At 43.7% G+C, this 22,125-nt stretch overlaps 1 protein-coding gene across 1 annotated transcript; it reads left to right on the forward strand.

The window, feature by feature from the left end:
* The first annotated feature begins 1,389 nt into the window (after positions 1–1,389).
* On the forward strand, positions 1,390–14,775 carry RGCC (regulator of cell cycle). Its single transcript, XM_031615716.2, has 5 exons — positions 1,390–1,485; positions 1,593–1,790; positions 9,321–9,428; positions 10,571–10,633; positions 11,751–14,775. The coding sequence occupies exons 1-5, from the start codon at positions 1,449–1,451 to the stop codon at positions 11,756–11,758; spliced, it is 414 nt and encodes a 137-aa protein (XP_031471576.1). The 5' UTR covers positions 1,390–1,448; the 3' UTR covers positions 11,759–14,775.
* The last annotated feature ends 7,350 nt before the right edge of the window (positions 14,776–22,125 follow it).

Raw genomic sequence — 22,125 nt, forward strand, 5'->3', positions numbered from 1 at the left:
TTTGAGCAGCTCCCTGTGTCTCACTCTCCACCTGCTCCTGTGTTCACATCACTCCAGTGATGCTCTAATCCAGCTGCCCCGTGTTCACAGCTCAATGATGGATCGAGCTAAGAAACAACCACAGGACAGCATGGGCAGCACAGTGTGGGTAGTGAGCTGAAGTGTAGTGATGTGCCACAGCCACACGTGAAGCTCATGGTACATCACACAGGATGCTGCCTCTTTGGCGAATCAGAACCACAGAATGGCTTGGGTTGGAAGAGATGTTCAAGCCCATCCAATTGCTACCCCTTGCCATTGTCAGGGCTGCCACCCAGGAACTCAGGCTGCCCAGGGTCCCGTCCAACCTGGCCTTGAGTGCATCCAGGGATGGGGCACCCATAACTGTTCTGGACAGCTTGTGTCAGGGCCTCACCACCCTCTGATGAAAAATTTTCCTCCTAGTATGTAATTTAAGCTTCCCTTCTTTTAGTTTAAAGCCATTCCTCCTTGTCCTATCACTAAAAGACTGTGTAAAAAGTCAGTCCTCCTCCTGTTTATAATCTCCTTCTGATTACTGGAAGGCTTCAGTGAGGTATCCCCAGAGCTTTCCCTTCATGCAGGCTGAACAAGCCCAGCTCCCTCAGCCTGTTTTCACAGGAGAGGTGCTCCAGCCCTCTGATCATCCTCATGGCCTCCTCTGGACCCTCTCCAACAGTTTCACATCCTTCTTGTGCTGGTAGCCCCACACCTGGATGGAGTCTCATGAGAGCAGAGCAGAAGGGCACTATCACCTCCCCGGCTCTGCTGCCACCCCTTTTTGTGATGCAGTTGGCTTTCTGGGCTGCAGATGCACACCATTGGCTTGCATCGAGCTTTTCATCCACCAGAACACCCAGGTCCTTCTCCACAGGGTTGTTCTCGATGACTGTCTCTCCCAGTCTGTACACATATCTAGGATTGCCCTGACCTGAGGACAGCACCCTGCTCATTGGCTTCACATGAGGTTCACCCCCCTCTCCAGCCTGCCCAGATATGGATGGCGGCCATCAGGGGAAAAGAAGTGATCTTTTTATTTGGGATAGCAGCGAACTCTGGGACAGACTCGAGCGTTCTCCAAACCCTGGCCTCAGAGCAAGCACCCAGTGCTTGTGGAGAGCGATTAAAGGAAGTGCCGGGCTCATCTTTGAAGCTCCAGCGACACAAAACATCTTTACTGCCGAGCAAGTAGGAATCGCTGTTCCTTCCCAGTCGGCTCTTCCAGCGCCTGGCTGCGAAATGCACTCTGGCTGAGGCGGAATACCCCAGGAAAGGGCGCACAGCCCTCTGCTCCGCGGCGCACCTGCACCGCCCGCCTTCCCCCCAGCAGCGGGCAGCACCGCCTCCCGCTCCCTCCCCTCAGCCCCCGACCCGGGCGGGCTATAAGAGGCAGCGGCGGCGGCGGGGCCGGCAGCGGCGGGGCAGCCGCCATGAAGCCGCCTCAAGCGCAGCGTGCGGCGGGCCAAGGTAGGGCTGAGGGATGGCGGCGGCGGCGGGACGCCGTGGGTAGGCGGAAGGGCTCGGGTCTCCTCACGCAGCGATTCGCTCAGCCACCGCTTTCTTTTCCCCCTCAGCCGGCGGCCGGCGTCCCGCGGCGTTGCCGGAGGAGGCGGGCGGCTTGGCGGAGGCTCTGGGAGAATTCGAAGCGGTGCTGGAGGACTTCGCTTGCCCCGCCGGCCGGAGCCGCTTCCACTACGGCGAGCACCTGGAGCGCATGAAGCGGCGGAGCAGCGCCAGCGTCAGCGACGGCAGCGGCCTCAGCGACTCCGAGAGTGAGTGCGGGTCGGTCGGTCTGTCTGTGCTTGAGGGCAGAGCAGAGGCGCTTAAATGGATAGCTTCGAGAGTCTCTATCTAGGGAAATACTCTACTGTTGGGAAAGGGAGGGGGTGAAATGCAGAGAAACAGCAGAAAACCCCGAGAAAACAGCATCGAGAACCTAAGTTATGTCTATGGAAGATGATGTACCACTGTCTGTGGTTACTTGGCATGTCTGCTCCGACTCAGAGTCACAGAATGGCCAGGGTTGCAAGGAACCTCAAGGATCATGGATTTCCAACCCCCCTGCCACATGCAGGGCCACCAACCTCCACATTTAATACTAGACCAGGCTGCCCAGGGCCCCATCCAACCTGGCCTTGAACACCTCCAGGGATGGGGCATCCACAGCCTGTTCCAGCACCTCACCACTCTCTCTGTAAAGAATTTCCCCATGACATCCAGCCTAAATCTTCCCTCCCTCAACTTAAAACCATTTCCCCTTGTCCTAGGAAGATTTGTGGGACTTGCATCTTTTAATTGCTCTGTTAGGGCTGAAAGGAAAGGCATTTTGGGGGGAAAACAAATGTGTTCTTCTGACAGGGCAAAAGATCTAGTGAGAGACTGCGTGCTCTTGTAAATCAGCAGATGGGATCTTCAGGAAGATCTGGGAAATAATAACATCACAAGGGTGAACTGATTTAGACTGAATACATCAAGGGGAAAGCACAGTACAAAGGGGTTGGCTCTGTACGAAGACCTAAAGGGTCTTCACTTAGGAACTAGTCTAGTGCTCAGTCCTGATATGTAGTTGAGTTCCTCCCTTACTGGTGTCTAATGGGAATGGCTATGGAGGAATTGGAAGTTTTCTGGGTGCTCATGTGCACTAAGAGACCTATTAGGATCCAGCTACCTCAACCACATGAGGGTATATTTACAGGAAAAGGAAAAGAACATCAGTCTGCTTTCCTCCTTTCTCAGAAAAGTCCCAGTAAAACACTTGCAAAAGGCTTCATTCAGGGCAGGCAACAACTTCTTTTGAACCGAGAGTAGGGTTGGAGAGGGACTGTGGATTTATGAAGAGCTCCTTGTACAAAACAGGCTCCGGTGTCTGATGTAATCCAGCTATGCTCCCTGTGGCTATTTCAAGAATAGGTGTAGGGAGTTTTCTACTTACCCAGGCTCTTTCCATTCGGACTGAAGTTTTTTCCCTAGGGCTGCCTTTCATTTGGTCTCTGTCCTATAGCACAAGTGCAGTGCTGAATTCATGACCTCGCTATTCCCTTGGTAACACATGGGTTAAACATCACTTCAGGGGCAAGGAGAAGCTGGGCTGAAAGAGCAAGTAATTGCAATGCATCTGTAACAAGGCAGAAGAAATGCCAACAAGGTTATCTGCAGATGGTTTGGGTTATGGTCTTGCTCATGAAGACTGTCTCTGCAAAATCTTGTTATGCAGTGCTGCAGACTATTCTAAGAATATCTTGTCATATATTTACAGAGCAGTTCTGACTGTTACATTTTAGTCTCCCAACAAGAAGATAAAGTACTGATCTCATCTCTGCTGATGTGGAGTGGCTGAAGGTTAGGATTTCTGCCACTCCCGTGGTGGTATCTATCACTGGAGGGTGTGTGTGTGTGTTGGGGGGGTGGCATGATGTTTTAAGCTGTCGTAAATCAGTTTCAGGGCACTTGAATTGGTCTAAAATTTACTTTTCTAGAAGCTAGTAACTGATAGCAAATGGTCATAAAAATGCTGTTTTATGGTATGATAAGGAAAGGACTCTCTTGGGGCTTCTGCCATGAGGGTGATTCCATTTAATTTAAACAGAAGGATTTACAAAAGATTGTTTTCAGTGCAGTTAAACCCACAAATAGTGTTTCGTGGGGGTTTTGTGTGCTTTTGTTGTTTTCCTTTTTTTCTTCATTTTAAAAATCTCTTCTTGGGGAAGATGGCACCAACAGCACTAATGGAAAAATTTCTATGACGTATTCTGACCTCTTAAGGAGAAGAAAAAAAAAAAAAAAAGACTGAAGATGCTACTTTGGAAAGTGGATGTGATTGTGCTTGGCTCTCTCACATCTCGTCCTGATGTTTGATTAGATGATCTTTGGACAAGGTCTGTCTTGGCTGTGGTTAAGCATTACATGTAACACACTAGACTCTAGATCTTTTGGTAATGAAAATGCTAGCATGTGCAGATGTTCATGATGATGTTAGTGCTTGGCACACAAGTGTTACATTAACCACAACAGCTGATTGAGTCACTGCTGGAAACCATGATGCAGTTGGGGGTTCAGTCCAACAGACATTCTTGGGTGAATACCAATTCTGTTTTGACTCTGATGAATTCAACTGAAAGAACAGCAGCTTCATGCTCCAGGCTATTGACTATGCAGAAGCCTCTGAGTTGAGGGATATCTTTGTTTTTTGCTATGTATGTTCATTGTGATAAAATACGATTTGGATTAGAGAGTGCAGTCTAGTTAGAATCTGCTAGCATAAGTGTAGCAGAATTTACAGACTTTACAGCTATCATTTGCTGCTGATGTGTTAGAATAAGCTTAAGACCTGAGAAAAGGGCCTAGAGCTATATTGGGGAGGGTCGGGGTGGGCCTTAAGGAAAGGCTGTTTACTAGAGGGTTGTTGGCATAGAACAGGCTGTTCTGGGCAGTGGCCACGACCCCAAGCTGCTGGTGTTCAAGGAGTGTTTGGATGCTGCTCTCAGACACAGGGTTTGATGTCTGGGTGGCCCTGTGTGGAGCCAGGAGTTGGAGTTAATGGTCCTTAGGAGTTCCTTCCAACTAAGATGATCCTGTGGAAGAGTAGAGGCTTGCCTGTGCAAATTCTGTGTCCACTTTGTTTTACAGTACATACATTAATGTCAGGACAGTCGAGTTTAGGCTTACAGTAATGAACAGAGAGAGATTCTGTAAGAGATTGAGAAGAAAAATGCTTTAGCATTCTACCAAAGCTTCAATAACATCTAGAAGCCAGTTACTATAATTTGATGGTATACTCTGAAGTGTTTAGACATCAGCTACAGATGCATTTTTTTTCTGAAACAGGTTTGGCTTCCAGTCTGCCTATTAAACAGCACTGCAAAATAAAATGTGTCAATTTAGTTCTTGCACTGATATAGCCTGCAGTGCATAGCTATTTTTAGGGGCATGTAAATGCTTTCTGACCAATACCTCCTGGCTTTTAAACACAAAGAAAGACCAGGAGTGCATCTGGAGCTCTTAATTCTTTAATACAAAGCCGAGCAGGTGTAAGTTTCAGGGGATGAATCACTTTGGTTAATGTGCAGTGTCAGGCATGGTGCAAGCAGTCACAGTCTGTGGAAGTCTGTGGGGTTGAGCTGATGCCTCTCTGAAGCTTCAGCCACTGTTAGTACTGCAGCACTCATCCTGAAAAGCCAGTTTACATATGTGATCTGTTGCAGTATGTAGGGAAGTTGCAGAGAGACAGAAATGAGTGAAGAGATGAAATAGTTTCCAAATGACTGACTAGACTGAGCTGCCAGCCTAGAGATGAGATGGTTTGGGTGGGGACAAGCTGTCTTCCAGAACATCCCAAATGACATCAGGAAAGTGACTGCGACCTCGCCCAGTACAAGAAAATAAAACTAAACCAGCAAGACTCATATGATTCCATGATTATTTAATGGCTTGGGTTGGAAGGGACCTCAAGGATCATCAAACTCCAACCCCCCTGCCACAGCCAGGGCCACCAACCTCCCCATTTAATACTAGACCAGGCTGCTCAGAGCCCCATCCAACGTGGCCTTGAACACTTCCAGGGATGAGGCATCCACAACCTCTCTGGGCAGCCTGGAGCTGGCAGAACTGCCTCACCAGTAGTAAGCGTGATGGAGGAATAAGATGATAAGCTTTGAAATAATGAGAAATTGGTCTTGCACATCTGAATTTCAGATGTCCAAGATCACTCCCTTGTGACTATTAGTTGCGTGATCTCAAATCTCTTACACTGTTCATTGTACACATGCTGATGGTGAGAGGTGTGAGATTCCAGTGGCTGTGCTGTAGCAGATGGTTGATGGCTGGGCAAAAGCAGCTAAACAATGCAATGAAATGTGTGATTGTGATGAACCAACCCTTCTCCTTGAGGGCTACAACATGCATGTCGTGAAGTGAGCTCTGTGAGGTGAATATTTCTCACTTCTATGGGTTGCATTCAAACCCAGATTTTTTATTTGTAGCAAGTATCTGTGTTCTGACTCGCAATTAATTATGCAGTCTATTCATTAAGTGCTGAATATTGTTATATAATAAGTTCACAATTTGCAGACTTAAGTGGAATTGCAGACCTTTTTCTCTGAAGACTTTGGGAATGAGGTATTTTTCTTCACTCATTGCAAATTATAGTAAAAACTTTTACTGATTCCAGTGCTTCTTTGTACCGTGTGCTGAACTGTGGTTCTATAAATAACATCGTATTAAAGAAATCAGACAGCTGGTCTCTTCTGTTTCATTTTAAAACAGACAACGTTTGAGGCTTTCCTGCTTCAGTTAGTTACTGTCCAGAACCTTCCAGTTGTTCACGTCTTGGGAACGTGCTTATGCTTTCATGGTACTGCAGTGTTGCTCTTTTTGTGGTTTATTTATATACTGGAACACCAAAGGTCAATTCTAACTACAGATTATGTTGCCAATGTAAAATACACCCATATCTGTTGCAACCCCCTAATTTTGCCTCTATTGGCATAGTTTAGCTCATGTAAATCAACTCAGTTGCTTAACTATTAGATTTTAAGGTCTTCTTATGGCCAGGGTTGGAAGGGACCTCAAGGATCATGAATCTCCAATCCCCCTGCCACAGCAGGGCCACCAACTTCCACATTTACTACTAGACCAGGCTGCCCAGGGCCCCATTCAATCTGGCCTTGAACACTTCCAGGGACGGGGCATCCACAACCTCTCTGGGCAGCCTGTTCCAGTACCTCACCACTCTCTCTGTAAAGAATTTCCCCCTGATGTCCAACCTAAATCTTCCCTCCCTCAACTTAAAACCATTTCCCCTTGTCCTGCAGTTATCTACCCTTTCAAAGAGTTGATTCCCCTCCTCTTTGTAGGCTCCCTTTAGGTACTGGAAGGCTGCAATGAGGTCACCCCGCAGCCTTCTTTTCTCCAGGCTGAACAAGCCCATCTCCCTCGGCCTGTCTTCATAGGGGAAGTGCTCCAGTCCCGTGATCATCTTTGTGGCTCTCCTCTGGACCCTCTCCAAAATCCAACTGCAGAAGAATCCAACTGCAAAGCCAAAGCCATTAAGGAATGCAAGATGAACTTGCATCTCAGAGGGAAGAAAGGGATTGGATGAAGAAGGGCAGCAGCAATGAGATACTTGGCATCAGCCTCCAGCTATTAAGTTGCAAAGGATGTTGTATTTGCATGGCAGTGGAAGTCTTCCAGGGCCCCTTATTGAAGGCAAGTGAGTGAGCCTGGACTGTGGCAGGACTGGAGTGTCCTTTTTCCCAGAGCTGCCTGCCCCAGAGCTTACACCACTTACAAAGCTGGTGGTTTTGCACTGTGGGTACCACAGGAATTTAACAGTGCTTTGTTTTTATTTATAAAGTTGATATTCCCAGCACCAAAATCACTGCTGCTTGGTGGCAAGCATAAGCCAAAGGCACTACCTAAAACATCACTCTGCTTTTTGTGAAAGATAAATAGCTGTGTATGCTTGAAATAGTTTAATTTTACAGCCCTTCAGATGGTGACTCTGTTCTATGAAAGCTTTTCACCTTTTCCTGCTTTTAATACATAGTGAGGTCAGTGGTCAGTACATTCAAGTGCTCATACAAGGACTACAGAGAAAAATACAAGAGAAATCAGGATGATGAAGAATTCAGATATGTGTGTGTGGATATAAAAATAAAAATGCATGAATAGTTTGAGGTCAATTTAAATGCACACTAGTCTTCTGAAATTTGAGTTGCCTTCATAAGGGTTCTCAAAAAGAAGCTTTTATTTCAACCATAGGTAAAAGCAACAGGAGCTTTGGATGTAATGCATGAGAAGCAGTGGTTTGTAATAGCTTCCCAGCATCACTACATCTGGTGCCTGGATACCAGTAGCATGGGTTTTGCAGTAAAAGTGTACTCAACTTCATAGTTTTTGTTCTCTGGATTACTTCTTATGAATTCATCAAACTTTTAAAATAAATCCCTTGAAAATTCACAGTGTGTTCTTCCCAAAAGTTGTCTCAGACTTGTTTCATCATTGGTCTGTTCTGTTGGTGTTTCATTGGGTTGTATCCTTGGCTATTGCCCTGTTTGTGTGAGGTGTTATTTGGCTTTTTCATAATGGCAGGGCTTTTATCCCAGTTAAAATTTTCCATTCTGAGTTCCTTGTTCAATAGGGTTTGCGTCTTGGCTAAAAACTAATGTGGTTTTAGTTGAAAGTTGCTCAATTTCAGGAAGAGATTTGTCATATCTTTAACTATTACTTGAAACCCACTAATGTGCTAGGATTCATTTCATTGTACAATGTTGTTGAGAAGATGATGATGCAGAGCAGAGTCAGATTCCTTCTCTCATGTCTTATGATGATTAGTTAATCTTTTTAGGACCTAATTTAAAAAGCATTTATGTCTTTTTTTTCAATGCTTTTTCTTTCTGAAGCTCTCAATTCTGCCTCATATTCCTCAAATCTGCCAGAAGTTTCAAGTAGACTAGTTCTGATCCTCTCAAGTTTAGAGAGAGCTTCAGTTAAGACTGAAGCTGCAGAGATGGTGATGAAAACTTAATATGAAGCATCATCCCACTTCTGCACCAGAAATACCAGCAGCTGACTTGGCCAAGCCATAATTTCAGATATCAGATGCCATTTTGTTTGCACTGTGCTGTGAGAAGCACGTTCACTTGTAGCAGGAGCTGAGCTAATAGCAGAGGGAACTGTGCAAGGTACGAAGATACTGTGACAGCCCAATATATATATGTATAAGAGAGAAGATCTTCCAGGGTGAAGCTCCTCACGTAAGCATTTGCAGTGTGTGTTGCAGCAGAGAGTTGGGCAGGTCAGTATTTCTGTTCTTAACGAGGAGCTGCGTTTTTCTGTATGTTATTGCCACAGCAAATGATATAATTATGCCTTATATAATAACAATGCTTCTGAGGAACTGTTTCTCTCCCAGAACTCTTAATTAACTTTTTAAATAACTTTTGAAAAATAACTAAAATTTCCCAGAATATTGTGAATCATTCCAGCCTTGTGAGATTTAACTTAGATATAGGATAACTGCTGTAATACTCTCTAGATGATGTTAAGTGCAGGGAAAGCTGATGCTTTTCTTTCCAGGAGACAAGGAAAGGGCCCAGGACTGCTTCCTTTTAAACAGTAGGTGTGGGAACAATAGCCTTCAAACAATAGGTTATTTACTCATCCCTCTGGCTTTCAAGTCTGTAAACTTCAGTTCTCCAGACTTTGAAGCCCATGTGAGAAACCTTCTGTTCTTTCATTTAATCCTATTGCAAAATTTGAGACAGTGCTATTTTTAACTTGAAATGATTTTTTTTTTTTAACAGGTGCAGATTCACTCTACAGAAGTAGTTTCAGCCTCAGTGATGAAAAACTTAACTCTCCAACTGCATCTACTCCAAGCTTGCCATCTCCATCAGTAACTCCTTGTAAAGGTAAACTTAAATCCTCAATGTTTCTTCTGAATTTTCAACTATATAGGTTTCTTCCTTTGGGCAAAGATATACATTTATGCAGTAACTCTCAGTTTTGCTTTCATTCAAAAATAAGGATTACTGATAAGCACACAAGTGCATGTATTATTGCTGTTTATGGTCAACACAGTGTCATAAGGCATCCATGCTTCTTCACAGGTCATTCAGTAGCTTTTGGTTTTGAATTGCCCAGCTACAGAAGGTTCTTCGGTTAGTCAGATCTGTGCTACTGCTTACAGAATACTCACTTTAGAATTAACAAGTCTAACTTAAGCAACTAAGTAGCCTTAATGTCCCATCTGTTCACAGAAATGCTTAGCTGTGGGGCTGCAGTGTGTGACTGGTTGCAAGTAACAAATAAAATGTTCTTTTACTAATTACCATGATGCTAGGCAGAAATATGTCATAGTTAATAAGAAGTAGGGAATTAAGTGTTTCAGTTAAACTGGTACTACTCAGTTAATACTTAGTCAGGAGTTGCACATGAGATCAAGACCTTCTTCCTGATGAAAAGGTAGAAATAGTTGGGACCACCTTGGAATAGACCATGGAAGTGAGATAAGGAAGCTACTTGAAATAAAACTAGGTTGAATGGAAACAGTGATGTTCTCAGCAGTGGAAATTTCAGTAAATGCTTGGGTTTAAACTGAACGTGTGTGGATCTTGATCAGAGGATCTAACATCTAGCAAACCACAGATACTGACATGAAATTTGGATTTGGGCAGGACTAGGAGCTAATTGAGTAGGGTAAGGACATGAATGCAGTATCTGAATGCAGTAATAAAAATTCCACGTTAGTAAGGTTGACCTTGCTATTCCAAGTCAAGTTGACCTACAGCTTTTTTTCCCCACTTCTTCAGTGTCTTCTTTTAAAGGAAGCTAAGCAGGCTTGACTTGCCTTTGTCAAAATGATTAAAAACTTTAGTTTTTAGTTGTTTATCTTCTTCTCTAAGAATGCATTTGGACATTGCAGCAACCATCAACTTCTCCAAAAGCAATCCAGAGCAGATTTGATACCACTAAAAATGATTTGGAGGATTGTGTGGTTCCAGTGGTTTCTTTTGTCACATCTTAATATTGACTATCCCTTCCTAATTTGCAGCAAAACTTGGAGACACAAAAGAACTGGAAGAATTCATAGCTGATCTTGACAGGACACTAGCAAGTAAGTAGGTTTTTAGGAGACTGCTTATTGCTTTGTCACTGATTACAGTCATGGGGTGATGAAAGCCAGCGTATTGGTGGAAGTTGTGTATTCCAGTTGTTCTACTGAGTTCTTCATTGATTTGAGAGGAGTGTGGGTGAACAAAATAAAGAAGCCAACCCAGTACCGTGTTCCCCAGCTTGTATTCTGCCTATTCTTTTTCTTCCTGTGCTGTTTGTGGTGTGATACTGGGTAATTTTTTTTCCCCATGGACTAGAGTGTAGAACCCAAAACAACAAAACATAGGACTAGACCAACAGAGCCACATGTTCAAAAGCTGTAAGCTGGGCTTTTTGTATTCATGGAGGTATTTTCCCTTCCCCATAATTCTTGAAGCCACAACCATCTGTCTTGGTTTTAACTCAAGAGAGCTGTCCTTACAAGCTTCCCACTTCCCTATCTCAGAAGTGAAACCAGGATTAAGATATTTCTAGTTTCCTGATTATTTATTTATTTATTTTGTCTTATATGTATGCTTATATGTAACTGTCCTTACCACTTAAACTTAATTGACAGATTGGTCTTCTGAGAAACTTCTGAGTTTGCAGGTTTGGGGATTTTTGTTCTCTATAAATGTCCAAATTGTGACTTAGCTGTATCTTGCACAGCTGTGTTGCAGCTAACTGTGAAGGGGCTGGTTACAGTACACTGACTTAACTGCCTCCTTGCAAAGCACATCTAAAGTGAGGCCAGGAATTGCTACTTGCTATGCTAATTCTTACCAACAAAGAAACCTCTAGCTATCTCAGCAGATCCTCATTTATAGGGTCACTAGTTTTGCAGCGATGTGCCATCTTTTTCATACACTGAAGTTATAGGAAAGTCCAATTTCCATCTGATATTTCACTTTTTTTCTGAGGAGTCACTATTTACATGCTTTGAGGTTACACAGACTTTTGTAGCTGCTTTTTGAAGCGTAATGCAACTGTTAGAATAATAATAGATTTGAGTTCTTATGCTAACCTTTTGGCTTTCATAATGCTTTTTAAAAAAAATTAAAAAAAATAGTTGTGCCTGTCAGGCAGCTAGCAATCTTACTAAATACAGGCTTATAGTTGCTCTTGTTTTGTGTTTCCAGGTATGTGAAATGAATCTTTGGCACTGTTTGCCTGTGGATGTCATCTGAAGGATAAGTGACATCAGTCGTGGAAAACTGCTGCCTTTGTCTGATAACTTTGTTACCCAAGATATTCACCTTGTGAACACAACCTATGTAAACTCCTACAAGTTTTAACTGGCAAACATCAGTGTTGTTACTTTGCAGCAGCTGGAATCAGATAACTTAAATTTTCCAGCTATATTTTACTTTAAAATATAGCTTGAATTTTAATTTAAAGTTGCTTTTATGAAAATATATTTGTAATTTTATATAGTTGAGAACTTTTAATGCTTTTTTCCATTATAATATATTTTTATACAAATAAACCCTGAACTGAAATCCAGATCTCTGAAACTTTCGTATGAACATATGAGCTGTACAAAATATGCACTTACTGAAAACATGGAGCTTGAAAATATCTGATAAGACTGTATTTTTTATTAGGCACAATGTATTACACTGTCTTCATACAGAACTTCATATTGTTCCTCTCAAATAGCTTGAGTAAGTATTTTTTACTGTGTAAAATTTTAGTACAGTCAGGAAAATAAAGTTAGTTTTTATTTATATTAAAGGTAATCTGAAATAACATTGACATAGTAAAGATTTGAACAATAACACCAATTTCGAACCCTGTCTAAAAGCTGTCTTTAAAGTTACATGTCATTCTCTATTAAGTACTAATTAGGAGGTTAGGAATTTAGGTGTAGGAGTTTAAATAGATACTGCAGCATCAAGCAAATGCTCAAATATCCAGAGTCAGAAAAACCTGAACACTTGTCCAAAATAGTCTCCATCCCTTTAAAAGGACTGCCTGACCATTGCTGTCTTACTGCAAGAGTGGAAGGTGAAGCTGTATTTTTTTGTTTTGTATAAGGAACCTGATTCTTTCCATATGCATTAAGCACTGAAGATAATGTGTGAGCTCTCCTTCAGCTGCTACAGGCATTACACTCAGCTCTGCTGTCCAAGCTGCTCATGTGATTGCCCTCTAATCCATTCAGGCAAAGTGAGCTAGACTTGTTTAACCTGCAGGTCTTATTTTGATTGTAGCAGGCTAGTGAACAGTCACAGAAATGGTTCAAGTCTTGTGCCCCTTGGAGCTGTTATCTTTAAAAATGTGGCCATGGCTGGAAAAGGATGTGTCTGCACCAATGGCACAGTGACCAGCCAGTTGCTTAGGGGCTTAGTGGGTGGATTTGGACCTGTCGTCTGCAACCTGGGGAGAGCATAATCTGTGTTCTTTGATAATGGAAGCAGCACGATCAAATCCATCCCTCTGCTTTGGATTTTCAAACAAATAATCAAGAACTTGGATTGTGTTAAGTGTAATGTGTTTGGATTTTTTTTTCTGGTTTTCTTCACAGATAAGAAAATGGAAATGGTGTCCATGCCAATAAGTCTGAAACACTCTTAAAATGGTTGTTTGAGCTGTTCTTTCTTTCAAACAGAAGGTCTGTATGAGATGGTGGAGTATTTTCCTAAACAAGAAACAATTCCTTTGTTTCCTATGGCACTTTTGGTTGATAACTTGTCGCTTGGAATAGAAATGGGGTGAGCTGGCTTTCTGCTAAAGACCAGGACACTTGGAATAGCAGATGATTCTATGGTAAGATTATAAATGCAGAAAGCTGGTGATAAAATTAAAAAGATTAAATGAGTGAGGTTTTTTGGTGTTCTGGAAGAACTGTAATAATTTGTGTTACAGGAACATGGGTAGCCCTAGTGATGTGCTTCTGTGTACTCTAGGACCTGATTGAGATTCTTCCACAGTAGAAAACCTTCGAGCAGTAAGGTAGGTTTGCTGTGGCAAAGAGCCCTGTGGAAATTCAATGTTACTACTCTCTCCACATAGGATCAAATTTTCCTTTTGACCCCTCTGTGAAACTGAGGGGAATCTGTCTCTTTTGCTGTTCCTACATATAAAGACATATTTTGCAAAGCCAGGGAGGGGGATTCCCTCATCTGCTGTAGGACTTGCTGTTATGTGGGGTGGGAGGGATGCTGCCTTTCAGAGAAGGGAATGTCTGGGAGAGGACTTGGCTCACGCTTGAGAAATATTGCTAGCATAAGGCATGTTTTTAAAGCTGCTTGAATAGCATCTAAAGTTTTAGCTCTCTTCTTCCACTTTTGCACTGTTTGGTAGGGCGAGACATGTGGCTGTGGATCATGGATATTACTGCTCCAGAGGCAGAGTAACCAAACTCAGTGTTTGAGAGGAGGCCAACTCAAATGATGGCTAGGTGAAGGGGAATGAGCAGCTGTTTGCTTCTTTATCATTCAAGTCAGATAGCTTGAAGTACTGGGCATAAGTGTTTCGCTTTCCCTGTGCTCATTCAGTTGCTGCTTGACACAGCTGAATGCCTGACCTGTGACCATCAAATCACAAAATCATTTTGAGTTGAAAGAGACTTTTAAAGGTCATCTAGTCCAACTCCCCTGCAAGGAAGAGGAACACCTGCAAGCTAGATCAGGTGCTCAGAGCCCTGTTCAGCCTGACCTTGAATGTCTCCATGGACTGGGCAGTCTGCTCCAGTGCTTTACTACTGTTATTGTAAAGCTTTTTTCCTGATAGCCAATTTAAATCTCCCAGTTTAAATCTCTGCTCTTTTAGTTTGAAATCATTTAGCCTTGTCTTATTGCAACAAACCCTGCTAAAGCCTGTCCCCTTCTTCTATAAAGCACCTCTTTTAGATACTGAAAGGCTGCTGTCAGGTCTCCTCCAAGCCTTCTCCAGCCCGAGCAGCCCCCATTCACTCAACCTTTCCTCCTAGGGGAGGTGTTCCATCCCTTGGAGCCTTTCTGTGGTCCTCCTCTGGATGTGCTCCATCCCTTCTGTGTGAGGACTCCACATGTGGACATAGTGCTCCGGGTGAAGTCTCACCAGCACAGAGGAGCAAGATCACCTCCCTTTGACCTGCAGGCCACACTTCCTTGGATTCAGTTCAGGATACAGTTGGTTTTGTGGGCTGTAAGGGCACATTGCTGACTCATGTCCAGTTTGCCATCCACCAGTAGGCTGAATTCGTTTTTGGCAGGGGTGTATCCTTACGCTTCCCATCTTGTACTGAGAATGGAGGTTGCCACAACTCAGGTGCAAGAGCTTGCAATTGCAATATTGAACCACATGAGTTGCACCTGGACCCACTACTCAAGCCTGGCTAGGCCTCTGTGAATGGCATCCCATCTGTCAGGCATGTCAACCAGAGCACACAGCTTGGTGTCCACAAACTTGCTAAGGGCACACTCAATCCCTCTGTCGATATCATTGATGAAGATACTAAACATTGCTAGTGCCAGTACTGACTCCTGAAGGGCACCACTGTGTCCATCTGGACGTTGAGCCATTGACCACCGATCTCTGGCTACAATTTCACAACCAGTTCCTCATCCATTGAGCAGTTCACCCATCAAGTCCACACCTTTCCAATTTGGAGAGGAGGATGTTGTCAAAGGCCTCAATGAAATCCAGCTAGATGATGTCAATGGCTCTTCTATTGACTAACGACACTGTTGTTCCATCATAGAAGGCTGCTAGGTTGGTCAGGCAGGACTTGTCCTTGGTGAAGCTGTGTTGTAGGCAGTACTTAAAGCTGACTGTTTCCCTTCACAGAGTGATGTCACTCAACTACTGCAAGTATTTGGGGAAGAGCAGTTCTTTGTCCTTGTAGACACCCCATCCTGAAGACTTTTCCCATATAAGCAAAGGTTTAAAGCAGGATGTGTTCCTCATTTTGTGTAATGTGAGGTCAGCTGGGGATGGAGTTGGGGATTAAATCACCATCTGCTTGTTTTTTTTTTAATCCTATTTATGCATAAACAAGTGGTGATTTCTGCCTACTTATACAGCAGCTCTGGAGATCATCAGCTACAAAATATGGGAGTGTCTTTGGTGAAGCTGATGGTCTGAATTCCTTTTGGTTTATGCTCTATTTTGAAAGTCTGATTATATCAGAACAAAGGCACTAATATAGATGTCATTTCACTGGAGAATACTTAAATTTAAGTTCATCATCTAATTACGTGTCACTGAACAATGCGCTGCTGAGAAAAGTTCTTGTGATACTCTATCTGTATTGCTGGAGGCTGTACTCTCCTTGTGGGCCAGTCTGACTTTTTAATCCTTGTTTTGACCTTCTTGAACTGTGAGGCAGAATTTGGACTCAGAACAGTCTCTCAGCCAACACCACTCTTTCTGAATTCAAAGTGAGAGGTTTAGGCTAAGCAGGCATATTGCCCGAGTTTAACACGCATAGGACGAGGCACAACAATTATTTACAAGTATGTTCCTTACCTGCTGCAAATTCAAGGTTAAATGGATTAGTTTAAACCCCTATTGCTGAGGCTTGAGCTAATGTGTCTTATCTTGAGTTTGCTATTGACTGTGTCCTCAGTGTGGTCACCCAGGCTCAGCTGATATGTAGTAACTCATTAAGCTTGCTAACATACTCATTTTTCTGAGCCTTTTATAGCAGGGAGAGAAGAGGTGAAGGAAGGATTTTTCTCCCCTGTGTGTCTTTAGCTGCTGTTGATGCACCTAACAGCCAGGTGAGGCCTTGTGAGGTAGGAAAACAGTAGTGCTGTCAGGGACTGCAAAAGGAAAATCAGGCTCTGCCTTGAAGGGCTCAGCCTCTGCCTGCTTCTACAGCCCACTGCCCCCATGCTTTCTTCTCACCTCCGTTACAGTTACTTGCTTGGTGGCTGTATTTCAGCTTTGTTTTCAGTATCAAACATCTGCAAAGAGAGAACACGCAGGGACTGCATCTTCCTGGTGGGAAACATCTGTGTCTGCAAATACAGATTTTCCTAGCTCTTATTGCTGCTGCTAGGCTATCAGCCTGCTGCTTCAACCTCTCTGAAGGGCAAAAAACCCACCTCACGTGGGTCTCTGTAGGTGAACTCAGACTCCATCAGCTCACAGGAACTCAGTTCACTGCCCAAGAGTTATTCTTGCCACACTGGAGCCTGTTTTGCATGAGAGTCATTTATGTGAAGGTGCTTAAATATGCTAGACATCACATCTGCTAGAGAGAAACTTCCAACTTTACAGTTCGCTGTGCTTGGAAGCAGAATAATTGTCTTAAAGCCAGTGTGACAACAACAGCTCCTGAGCCAAATCCAGCTCTGCACACCAGTATTGCAAACACTGTATCCTCAGTGGGGAGATCTCCTGTTTTCTGTGTTACTTTAACAGGCATTCTGCTTTACTGACTTCACTGCAGCTTGGCTAACAGTCCTAGCTATCTCAATAGCTTCACGTTCATGTAAGAGCATACTGACTGTTGTATCTTAGGGGTTTACAGCTGCAAAACAGATCAGGTCAGGACCCTTTTCTTCTTACAGGCTCTGAGTCACCGGTTAAATGCCCTGGGGATTAAAACAGGGCTCTTGATACAAAGGGCTTATAGAGCTTTGGCTGCTTTTTTTTTCTTTCACTTCTGTTTTGGAAACTGAAATATCGATCAGTTTGGTACTCCTGACCCAAGTGCTGATGTGAAACACTGAAGTGAGGGTGCTGTCCTTGGCTCCTTCCATAGCCTTTACAAGGAGAGGGAGTCCCCAGATGTCCCCATGCTACAGTGTGTATTGTAAAGACACCAGGTAAGGAAGCGTTTCATAGCAAGTGGCTGTTTGAACTGCAGGTGATTTCTGGGTTTATAATCAATGACTTCATGGACCAAATGGATACTACTGAAAGCTGTAGTAAAAGTTTCCATTGACCCCAGTGGGCTGGGATTCAACTGTGCCAGGACATGGCTGGGCTGCTGGCTTGATTGGTGCTCCAGAAAGGCTTGAGGGTGTCAGCTTTATTATACAGCATAAATACAAGTTTCTGGACATTGTTTAAAACATCTCAGAAGACCACCATCTGAACATCTAGGTTAGATTTAAGCGGATGATCATATTCTCCCCTGTTTTTCCACTCCATCTCTGAAAACAGCAGAGTTAATGTAAGGACAGCCCAAAAGCCAGCATGCCTTACTGCTGTCCCCTGAAAGCTGGGTTACACCAAGAGCTGACCCATGTCTGCAGTGTTTCAAGCTCTGACTGTCTTAGGCTTTCCTGCAGCACCAAGCACTGATCTGGGCAGTCTTTGTTAGTAGCTGGCTTCCTAACACTGTGTATATTTTAATAGTTGTATGCATTTGGAGAACTGATTTATGAGCAGTAGCTTTGCTTATCATCTGCACAGTTTATTATAGGAGAAAGAATGCACATTTTGCTTAGAGGGCTCAGCTCTTTCTAAACAGCATCCCTGCTCGTTTATTGTGTTGACAGCTGGCACAATGTGCTCCTAATACACCACTGGGTTATTAGGCGTTAGTAGCCACACATCAGCTGTCTCAAAGCTTCTTGGCATGCTCTATTAAATTCCACTTAAAGAACAAGGCAAATTTCTCTAGTATGCCTCAACTCAAACTCAGAGGGAGCTGATGAGAGCTTGGCTGTCGCCCCATGGCTCGTCGAAAGGAAGCTGGTGGTCTGAACTAGAGCCGAGTTTGGGATTAGGGACTCCAAGAGCTCCTCTCAGAGCTATTTGGTGTGTTGCTCACAGCCCTTCTGCAGCCTTAAACAATCTCAAAGGAATTCCCTGCCCTGGCAAGTGTCTCTGGTACCTGCCAGCTCACGCTGCACAAAATGCAGACGGGTGTTTTTTCCAAACTTGCTATAGGGCAGCTCCAGCCCTGTTGGCTGCAGTGGAAGCTGCAGAGTTCAGCGCTTTTCCAGAAACTCATCCAAAAAACACCCGTATCCTTGCATTTCAGTCATGCGTCTCACCAGGGATGCTGCGGTTCTTCATACTTTTACCATCTGTGCAAGTTATCTCTTACCACAAAATGCTTCCCATGAGATTTTCTCCAGCCCCAGCTTATTGTGTAGGTAGTCAAAACCATTCCCGCCAGTGTCCCTTCTCGGATGAAGCCAAAGTGCATCACAAGCTCTTCAGCGCTGTAAAAAGGCAAGAGGAGAGATCCAGGATCCTCTCCTGGATCAACATACAGAGCACTAGGAAGTGTGCAGGGCTACATAATGTGTATAACAAGCCTTTAACATCTTGTTTCCTGAATTCTGGCCTTCCCAAACATTCAGAGCAGCATCAAGCACTGAAGTAAGAAAGGGGCTGTATATCTCAGGGCTTTTGAGACCACTTTCAGATGTTCTGGTCTAGCTCGTAGTCTCCTTTTTTCCCTCTCCCTCTTTCTGTTTGGTGGGGTCCTTTCCAAGTTTTAGTATTTTTAAATCAATGTGGAGGTGAACACCCCTTATTGGTGCTGAGAATCTCATCTGCTTCACCAACCCCAGCTTTTAGTCACTCCATCCAAGGCTGAGCCATGGCATGGTTGCCCTGCATTGCCCAGCAAATGAGACCACACTTTTAATTTCCAGAATGTCCCTTGGAAATTCATCATCCCACACGACTTTCTGACAGCTTTTTTAGTCTTCCACGCACCTATGCCAGAATTAATGAGAGTAACGTGAATTGCAAGGAGTCTTTGTAATAGCAATTTTGTTGGTGAGAGTTGGGGAGAGGCATCTTGGTCACGCTGAAATTAGCTTGTTGTGGAAGGAAGATGCAGTTGTACCCCAGAGAATTAACATTTTTGCCTCAAATTAGTCTAATGATTTTGGACTTCCTTCCCATGTACGTGTCCCTGCAGTCCCTTGCATTTGTATGCTTGGGTGACCTCTCTGACTTGATGAGTCTTCCCAACCCTTGACAAATGTTCATTCTGGGTCTTGGAGAAGATGGCACAAGTTGTTCTTTTTCAGTTGCACTCAAAGCAGAACTGCAGGCTGAATGCTGATGAAGACTTGTTTCAGCTCCAGCAAAGACCAACATCAGCCACTCAGTGGGGCTGCCAGAAGAGGAGACCTGAAAATTTTGTTTAAAAATCTCAGTGCTCTGACATATTTCACTTTTACATCTCTTCAGCTTAAAGATGCAAATCAGAGTATTGCCCGTGGTCTAAGAAGGAAAAGGACTTCAATGATCTTGAGTAGAGCAAGAGCATAAGGATGCATAGGAACTGGTTTGGTAAACTCCCGTGGTACTCAGCGTTCTGAGCTTCTCTTCTGGACATTTCTTCTCCTGAAATTCTTAGGAAAAATCCAAAGGAACTGTGTGATAGAGAAAGGCCATACTTTCCCCCCAGACCCCTAAATTCTCCTACTGGGAGACACAATCACTTTAACTGTGCACATGAAGACAGCATTTACCCTTATTGGGCTCTTTGTTTTCCTTATCCCTTGTGGAAAGAAAATCTCCAGCAATATCCACAGCTCAGTCTACATCTTTGAGAGTATTTTCTCCCACACAGATTTCTACAATTAAGGGCATGGACACCAGGTTATTGAAATTTGCTGCCTGTTACTTTTTTGTGTGTGTTTAAATGGCTCAAATTTACAGGATAGGATACATCCCACATGTATGTCGCCATGGGGATGGGGACAAATGAGGCAGGAACGCACACCAAAATAATGGGCACTCTCAACTGGAAAAGTATTTAAAACGTCAGATCCATTTTAGTATTTATTTAATATGAAGTGGCTCAGTCTTTCCAATTTCATTCCTGGAGTCAATTTCTGTCCTTGTTTAGAAGGCTAATCCAAGCTTTTCTCCTAGCAGGGACTGAGCCATCTGCCTTTCTGCCCCATCCTTACAGCTGGGTGGCTCAGCAAGAAGGAGCCATTCAGCCAACCTCAGCATCTGCCAGTCATGCTTTCTCTTGACCTTTCCAAAAACAGCCTTCTTTTTGCCTAAAAATAAATTTTACGTTTCCAAGCCAAAGAGACAGACTTCCCCAGGCATTTTGAATAACATCATTGTTTTGAAATGTCTCTTGGCTTCCACGCAATGAAAGCTTGACGTTAAAATAGGTGTTTTAATTCAGTACTGAATATTGGCTGATACTCAAAATACAATAGGGCAGTGGAGCTTCTGTGCTGTCTTGTGATGTACACTCCATGAAACAAGTTTGGGGGGGGCAAGAAGAAAAACACCCAAACATTTCTCTGAAACTTCCTTGAGATATTTTTAATGCAGAAATTTTCACTTTTGGTGTGCCTCCATGTCAAGCCTGTAACTTCTCATCCAGCTTGTGGTGAAGTTTTCAGGTGACTTCTTTGCTTTTTCCACTCAGTTCAAAGCAGATGGTGTAAAGCTGGTATTCAAAATGGGAAACGCTCTGAATGGATCCAGTTCCTGCTTAACCTTCATCTGTGGGGTTTGCATGCACGTATCTTTGCATATGCACATACAAATCTTGGCCTGCAAGCTTGGCATAGAATCATCGATTCATAGAATCCTTGGAGTTGGATGGGACCTTTAAAGGTCACCCAGTCCAACTTCCCCACAATGAACAGGGATAAGCACACTCAGATCAGGTTGCTCAGACCCAGTCCAGCCTGACTGGGCAATCTATGTCAGTGCCTCACCACCCTCACTGTAAAAGTCTTCTTCCTTATATGCAACATTCCACTCATTGAGTTTGAAACCATTTCCCCTTGTCCTATCAATCATGATGGTGACAGTCCTTATAGCCAGGGCTGGTAGCAGAGGTGAAGCTGCAGTAGCAGGCAAGGGATGGGTGGGATGTTGAGGGCGCAGGGCTGCTTTCCTTTCTCAGCCACTGCTCCTCTCTCCCTGAGCCCCTCACAGTTCTTTACATGTGAAAGTAAAAATCCATTTGCAATACGTATCTGCTAGCTCACTGTTATTATTTCAGATGGTTTCCTCCACAGTTTGTGAACCATATCCCAGAGTAATAAATACTTTCAAGATAAATATTAATTTCCCTTGGCTTTTGTGAGCTCCAAATGGCAAAGGAACAGACCTGCCAGTCTTGCAAATGTCAACTTTTTATCAAGAAGGAGCCCTGATAGGTAGTAGCAGTGTGTGGTTGCAAACCAACTGTGCTAATGGGAGCAGGCAGGAAAACCAATCTCTCCTCAAACAGGGGCTATTGCTGGATTTTTCTCCAACTATTGTGCTGTCTAACTTGTATTTTCTCCATAATAAGGAAACTTAGCTCATCTTGGTGCCAGAATTACAGCTATTCTAATGGAAAAAAGATGTCAAGCCTTCAGACATCCCCATTTCCTGTGGTGTGGGATTTGCTAGTCTACCTGCAGAGCCCTGTTTGGTGCCTTTATCTCATGTCATGAAAATGGAGAAGTGGAAAAAAAGTGTATATTTATACAGTATGTGCCTGTATCTGTGTTCATTTCTCTGCTGCTCCTGTTTGTGGTCCCCATAGGATCTTGCCTGAGTGATTCCATCCTCTTTTAGGCTCTGAGAAGAGCAGTCCCAGGGTGCTCGGTTATCTCTAAAGGGAGCAAAAAATATCTTTGT

Source organism: Phasianus colchicus, chromosome 1 (assembly GCF_987193195.1).
Source record: "Phasianus colchicus chromosome 1, bPhaCol1.hap1.1, whole genome shotgun sequence".
In the NCBI taxonomy this organism is placed as follows: Eukaryota; Metazoa; Chordata; class Aves; order Galliformes; family Phasianidae; genus Phasianus; species Phasianus colchicus.